Below are 7240 nucleotides of genomic sequence, written 5' to 3'. Positions count from 1 at the left end.
TCCCGGGGGCCAGGGGCTGCTTCATTCCACCGACAGACTCATCAAGGGCTTCCCGGGTGCCAGGACTGGCAGGGACACCCACTCACTCCCCCTCAGAACAACCTCTCTCAGCCTCCCCGCAGCCTCCAAGGCACGGTGTGAGGGACCCTGCCACCCCGTCCTCTCGCTCACTCCACCCGCCGCTGCCTCTGCGCCAGCCACGCTGGCTGCGGGCTCTTCCTCCCCCGCGGACCTCAGTCCTGCCTCGGGGCCTTTGCCCAGGCTGCCCAGCCCGCCTGGGACGCTCTCTCCTCACTGCTCCCAGTCACCCTCCACCACGGCCCCCACTTTATTTTCCTCAAGGCCTTTGTCACAATCAAACACGAGCTGCCGCTCTGCCAGCCCCACGCTGTCTGTCTCACCCGCCACAGCGGCAGCTCAGGGGCGGGACCACCTCGAGGCCACAGCGGATGTCCCTCGATACTGGCTGAATGCATGTACTCTGTGTCCACAGGTGAGGAGGCCCAGGCCCAGAGAGGCCAAGTGCCTTGTCCAAGGTCACTCTGTAAGCAAAGGACAAAGCCCAGAGCTATTTTTTGCCCCAGCATCGTACCCTCCGTGGTTTGCACATCTTCTGCCCCGCAGCAGTCAGGCAGGCAGGAAAGGGGCTAAGTTTGGGGTGCAGACAGACCCAGATTTGAACCCCAACTTTGCTGCCCTTTGGATAGGACATGTCCCTCTCAGAGCCTCGCATCTCCCTTCTATAAAATGGAACTCTTACCCTCTTGCCTCGGAGGACACCTGGGAGGGGCTCAAGCACCCACAGGCCAGGGCCCCAGAAAGCACCCGGCTTCCCCAGTTTTACCCAGCCCAGGCCTCCCTCCTACCCTGCACTGACCAACACACTGTCAAAAACCCACGAGGACAGTGGCCTGCTGGCCAGCGGGTGCCCCTGAAACACCACTGCAGATCAGCCAAGCCAAGAAAGAGCTCGAAGTGAGGCAGGAGGGCAGAGCTGGGACTCAGCAAACGAGAGGTTTGGGGCTGTGGGGGGAGGCGGGCAGGGAAGGCCTCAGGTGCAGGGGAAGGTGGGATTCCAATCTCACGGTAGCCACTCACCAGCCCTCGGGCCAGTGACTTTGCCTCTCTGTGCCTCAGTTTCCCCATGCAGGGAAAAGGAGTAATAAATAGCACCCACATCCCTGGACCTTTCTAAGGATAAAGCATGCAGGGTGGCAGCTGGTACAGAATGAGTGCTTCAGAAACCGTGACTGGGCCCCACTCCTGCCTCACCTGGCTCTGGCCTCTGCTCAGATGCCACCTCCTAGGAGAGGCCTTGAGGGCCCTCCCCTCCCGCTCTGCCTCACCTTCCTTCGGAGCCCTTGCTCCGCACCTGCCGTTGTCTTGTTCCAGTTACTGGATACTGAAGTGTCTGTCTCTCCTTGTAAATGGCCACCTCCATCCTGGCCATCCCATGTCCCCAGCACCCAGCAAAGGGCCTGGCACACAGCAGGTGCTCAATAAATGCTTGTCTAATAAATGAAAAAATATGGGGCAAATAAACATCTCAGAGACGAGAAAAGAGCCTCCGAGAGGCCTGGACAGGACTCGGAGGGCCGGGGAACATTCTCTAGGTGTTTAGAAAGCAGCAGCAGTCCCTTCCGGTTCCTACCCCAACTTCCGCCATTCTTAGCTGCACAAACAGGTCACTTCACCTCTCTGAGCCTATTTGGGGGCAGGAAAATGCCGATAACGAAAGCTGCAGCCTTCGGAGGCCAATGAGCTGATTGAACGGTGAGTACAGCCTCAGCACCCAGCCTGGCACCCAGCAGCGTTTCGATCTTTGTTTCTGACACCCACTTTTCTCCTTGGCTGTAGGAGGACTGCGTAGGATTATGAGGTGTCAACATGTTTTATTAACTCTCTTGTCCTGAGCAAACATTGGTTGGGGTTCCAGGTTCCCCAACTCGCAGCTAGCCTCAGTGTCAAACCCATTAAATGGATCTGTGGTTAACGTGACCGCCTTTCTCTGCCAGACGGAAGGATCCAGTTAGCCAGCTGTGCCAAGAGCTTGGAGTGCTGCTTTGTACATTTCAAGCACTTGACTCACATCCACTATCACTATGATTATTATTATCATTATTCCGTGAAGCTTGGCCCTGCCCTCCTGGGCTCCCCTCGCCCCTTCCCACTCTCGTTTCTGAACTTTGGAAGGAACTGGTTCCTCCCTGCAACCCCTTAGCCCTTGCAGCCTGGTGATCCATGGGATGGGTGTCACCCCACCTATGACATCTCTACGAGTCCTTCAGGTACAGCTCCGTCCACAGTGCACCCACGCCAGGTCACCCAGGCCACTGTCAAAGCTCCTAGCCCTCTGCAGAGGCAGTCGGAGGGGCTCAGGTTCAAATTCCCTTTCCATTGCATCCAAACTGTGAAACTCCCGTTTGCAAGTCACTTAATTCTGGGGTTTGCTGAACTTGAGGCCAGGCAAAAAGCCCTCCAAAAAGCCTAGGATTGGGGCAAGGGGTGGGATTACAAACCAGTCTCTCAGCCCCAAACTTTCCCTGGAGACTTGGGCGTCGGATGCAGTTCTGTAACCTGCTCCACCTGTTCCACCTCGAGCACTAACCTCACTTCTGTGGGCCTCAATTTGCTTTTTTAGAAATGGACGTAACACCTCCATGGAGTGTTTGTGTAGATTAAAGCGAGATGTGAGCGCGTGTGAAGAGCTGCCCTTGATGCTGGCACTCGGCAAACAGGAGCCGGGGCGGGGGGGCGGGTGGGGGCGTCACTGTTGGGCCAGGCGGCTGCCTCTCACCTCACCAGGTGAGCAGCCACCACCTGCCAACTCTTGGTGACAAAAGGGAGAGCAGGAATTGGAGAGATTCATTTCTAAATTGCAACCCTCCCCACCACCCCAGAAAGACTGAACCTTCCCTACGCCAGTCCCCCAGCCTTTGCCTTGGGCAAGTCAATCCTAGAGGTTGAGCCGACGTCCCGTAGCTGGTACTGATGGAGACCACTTTCCAGGATCCAAGGGCCCACTTGGCCAGCTGTCCAGTCGCCCCATCACCCGGGGCTAGGAGGAGACGTGGTCAGGGCCATGCTGCAGGCCCCAGGCTGAAGGGAGGTTATCTGTGTCCAGTGGTCTGCATAGCCCTAGTGCCACCAACAGTGCAGTTTGCTGGATCCTCAGTTCCACAGCGGTGGGGGCCGAGTGTCACTGTCTCTGTTCCCTACACACTGGGCTCCCACAGGGAAAGTCCATCTAGGCCCCCACAGGGAAAGGGAGGAGAAAAGCATTCCCCATTCTCAAACCACAGTATCAGCAGCTGCTCCCACGGTCCCAGGCTGCCCCAGGCCCTTAGCAAGCCCACCACCCCAGAACTCCTCAGGGCAGGGCAACCCCGAACCAGTTTCTTGCCCACAGGGATCTGAAAGCCAAAAGCTGCTCCCCGGCCCTAAAACAGACGTCATAATGTACCCCACCTTTCCAAAGGTGGTTGTGAGGTTTAAATGAGGTGGGGCAGGTCAGGGTTTACCAGACGCTGGCCCCTGGCAAGTGCTGGCCGCACTCACGCTGCACTGCAGACTGGGGTGCCAAATGCCAGGAACCTCCCAGCAAAAAATAATAACACGAGCAAACGCTTATATAACACCTCTTTCGTGCCAGGCACCGTGGGACGCTGTGCATGTATCCACCAACCCCTCCATCCACATCCTCAACTCTCAGGAATGCCGTCCAGCGCTGGAATGGGGGTGGGGGTTGCAGTGAGGAGAGGCCAGAGAGGGCAGAGGGATCAGGGGGCTGGGAAGAGGAGCTGTTCCGGGGAATCAGGGACGGCAGCCCCAGGTCCATGCCTGGCTCAGCTATCTTGGGCAAGCAGGAGACGGTGGGCCTCAGTGTCCACATCTGGGCAGAGGGCAAGTGATAAGTTCCCATCCCAAGGAAAGGGAGGAAAAGCGTAGAAACCCTTCCCCCACCTCTTTCCACTTGGCCTGGCTTCTCCCCTCCTGCTACTGGCCAGGGGACACACAAACCAGCCAGGGTCACACAAACAGTTTCACCCACACACTCAGGCTCCTCTCTTAAAAATATATATACACATATACACAAAGTATTTTTTAAACAACCCACCCGACTACACAAAAGAATCTGCCCAGACTCAGGCTCAGCAAGACCAAGACCTGAACCCCCTCCTCCTATAGAGTTACAGGCCTGCCTGCACTGTCCCCAAACACAGGGCAGGGGTCACAGACCTCTCAGTCCCTCCAAACTCAAGCCTGACACTGGGAACTGGCCAGAGGTCCTGGATTCCCTTCCCAAGCAGGGCTCCCAGCCACCCATCACCAGCACCCAGGGGTGCTGAGTCACCCTGAAAGCCTGTCCCAGCACTCTTCTCCCCCTTACTCCCAGGGCCAGCACCCCATCTCCAAGCAGACCCTGGGGGTGGGGGGAAGAACAGGAGAAAAACCAGCTGCAACACCCCCATCCAACCACCAAAACTCCAAAAATAATAGCAGTGCCCCCACACTCAACAACCCCCTACACACCAGAAACGCAAAAACAAAACCCTATAAATCCAAAATAAAGGAAAAAAACAAAAGCCAACTACTGCCCCCAAAAGGCTTTTTAACCATTCTCAAAAAAAAAAGTTTATTAAAAGTGTTCTTTACTTAATGCTTGAAACGGAAAAGATTCCCAAAATATACAGACGCCTCTTTACTCATAGAAATAGATTTTTTTATAATACAAAAAAAAAGACAAAAAAAAAAAAAAAAAAAAAAAACATCAACAGCAACAACCCCGTAGGAACATCTTTAAGCGATTACTCAGGGCCCGGCTGACAGTTACACGTGGGTTGCGTCAGTCCCGTGTACACACGCGTTCAGCCATGTTCAAACCGATTGCATCAACTTCGAAACCAGCCCGCCCGCCGGCGCCCGGAGAGGGGGCAGAGGAGAGGCGGAGAGTTTATCATTCATCTGTACACATAGACGTTTCTTCTTTAAATAACACCACGGGCGGGCGCCCCATCTGCATGTGCGGCTGGTGTGGACAAAAATATAGATATATATATAATAAAATATTAAAATTACCGACGGGCTCCCCGCGCTGCCAAGTGCCCCAGTGCCAAAGTTTTGCCGGCGCCACCGGGGCGGGGGCGGGCGCTCCCCGGAGTCCCGGCAGCGCAGAGGCCGGCGGGCAGGGGGCCGCGCGCGGGGGCCGCGCTAGCAGTGGCCGGAGGAAGCGAGCAGGGGCTCGGGCAGCTGCTTGAACAAGTTCCGCAGGGTGCTGAGCTCGCGCGACAGCTGCTCCACCTTCTTCTGCAGCCGCTCGTTCTCGGCCGTGAGCTCCAGGACCTTGTGCTGCGTCTCCAGGTTGCGCATCTTGGCCTTGTCGCGGCTCTTGCGCACGGCGATGTTGTTGCGCTCGCGCCGGATCTTGTACTCGTCGCTGTGCTTGTCCACGGTCTTCTTGGCCTTGCTCTTGACCTGCGAGGGCGCCGGCGCGGCCCCCCCGTAGCAGGCGGCCGGGGGCGCCTTGGCGTCGGCGGGGCTCGGCGTGCCGGGCGGGCTGGACGACGAGGACGTGGAGAGGCTCCCGCTGCTGCCGCTCGGCACCGCCTGGTAGCCGAGGTAGGCGCGCAGCGCGTACGGGAAGCTGGCCGCCATGCCTGCGGCGCCGCCGCCCGGCGCTCCGGCCTCCTCCTTCCGCTTGCAGTCCGCGGGCTCGAAGCCCGGCTCCGCCTTGAGCTCGGCGGGCGGCGGCGGCGGCGGGGGCGGCGGGTGCAGGGGCGCGAAGCAGCCGGGGTGCAGCGCGCCCTTGGCGGCCCCCAGGCGCCCCAGGCTCACGTAGCCGTACTCGGCCGCCTTCTTGCAGTTCTTGCCCCCGTAGTCGTCGGAGAAGAGGTCGGAGAGGAAGTCGTGGTGCTGCCCGGAGGAGGCGGGCGCGGGGGCGGGCGCGGGCGGAGCCGCCTCGAAGGTGTCCGTGGCCGTGGCCGTGGCCGGCGCCGGGGCCTGCGGCGCGCCCAGCGGCTCCAGGTACGGGCTGAAGTCGATGGCGCGCTCGTGGTCGCCGATGCTACCCAGCTCGCCGGCGGGGGGGCGCGGCCCGGGTCTGGCCGCGGGGGGCGCCGCGGGGGCCGCCTTGCCGCCGTACGCAGCAGCCAAGCAGTCCGCCTCGTAGTAGAAGTTAGCCACTTCCATGGATTTAAAGGCAGGCGGCGGCGGCGGCAGGGGGAGACATGCTGGGTCCCAGGCCACCAGGCGTTGCATGAACGCGGGTGCCCGGGGAGGGGGCCTGGGGCTGCCCGCTCCGGCCGGCCCGCAGGTGGCGCGGCCTCCCTGCTCCGAGCTGTTGCCGCTGTGTCGCTGCCGCTGCCGCTGCCGGGGTGGCCGCTATCAGTGCGGGGGCTGGCGGCTGGACCCCTCGGGTGGGTCCCCTTCCCGGTCCCGTGCGCGGCTCTGACTCGCTAAAGTTTCTCCTGAGCCCGGTTATTTATAAGGCGACCCATGGCAACGGCTGCGTCACGCCTGGGGCCGCCCCAGCCCCTCCCGCCGCTGCCGGGACGCGGAGGACACGACTGCGGCCGCCCGAGACCCCCGGGAGGGCGGCCGCAGGGCGCAGCCTCGGCACCCAGGACCAGGAGCGCGTCCTGGGCTGGCGAGGGTCTCCCGGCTGCGGGGGGCGGCCTGACACCCCCTACCCACCCCCGCCCGGCGGCCCCGGGATTGGGAGCGAGAAGGGGCGGTGCGACCCCGCCCCCGGCCCGCCCCCTCCGGGCTGGAGGCTGCCCTGGAAGGCGGGGGAATCCGAGGAGGGGGCGAACCTGATCGCGTTCCCCCACCCCAAACACTGCCGGGGCCCGCCCCCTGCTGGAGGAGACGGCGGTTTCAGGATGGCGGAGCCCAGCCCCGACGTCCTGCAGACGCGGCGCTCCCCCGGCGGACCCCGGGGACCCCAGTCCCCAGCTCTGGCTCTTGGGGAAGTGACCTATCTCCAAGCCCTTCCTTGGGCGCGGCCCCGCCCCTGAACAACCCCCCCAAGCCCGGGTCCCCAGCTCTTGGAAGGAAGAGACTCCACGCCTGTGTTGACTCCCCTCTTAAAGCCACCGCCAACAGGAGGACTCCGTGGGGACGGGGATGGGGCAGGGGTGCGCGCCACTGCGACCGTGGCCCAGGTCGACAGCGCGCCTCCCTTAGCCCCGCCCACCGCACCTGCCGCCGGCTTCGCCCACACCTGGGTCTTCTCCAGCCC

General features: G+C 61.1%; 1 protein-coding gene across 1 annotated transcript; it reads right to left on the bottom strand.

Annotated features, from left to right (window-relative positions):
* Positions 1-4592: 4592 nt before the first annotated feature.
* Positions 4593-6720, bottom strand: CEBPB (CCAAT enhancer binding protein beta). Its single transcript, XM_069495535.1, has one exon. It carries the CDS (start codon positions 6256-6258, stop codon positions 5212-5214), a length of 1047 nt encoding a protein of 348 aa, XP_069351636.1. The 5' UTR covers positions 6259-6720; the 3' UTR covers positions 4593-5211.
* Positions 6721-7240: the final 520 nt, after the last annotated feature.

This window comes from Eulemur rufifrons, chromosome 20 (genome assembly GCF_041146395.1).
Source record: "Eulemur rufifrons isolate Redbay chromosome 20, OSU_ERuf_1, whole genome shotgun sequence".
NCBI lineage: Eukaryota > Metazoa > Chordata > Mammalia > Primates > Lemuridae > Eulemur > Eulemur rufifrons.
Note: the sequence above shows the minus strand (reverse complement) of the source record. Positions and strands in the feature narration are given on the sequence as shown.

What these genes read in the sequence shown, in the direction of transcription:
- CEBPB (XM_069495535.1), bottom strand. Translation starts at nt 6,258, where the DNA reads ATGCAACGCCTGGTGGCCTGGGACCCAGCATGTCTCCCCCTGCCGCCG.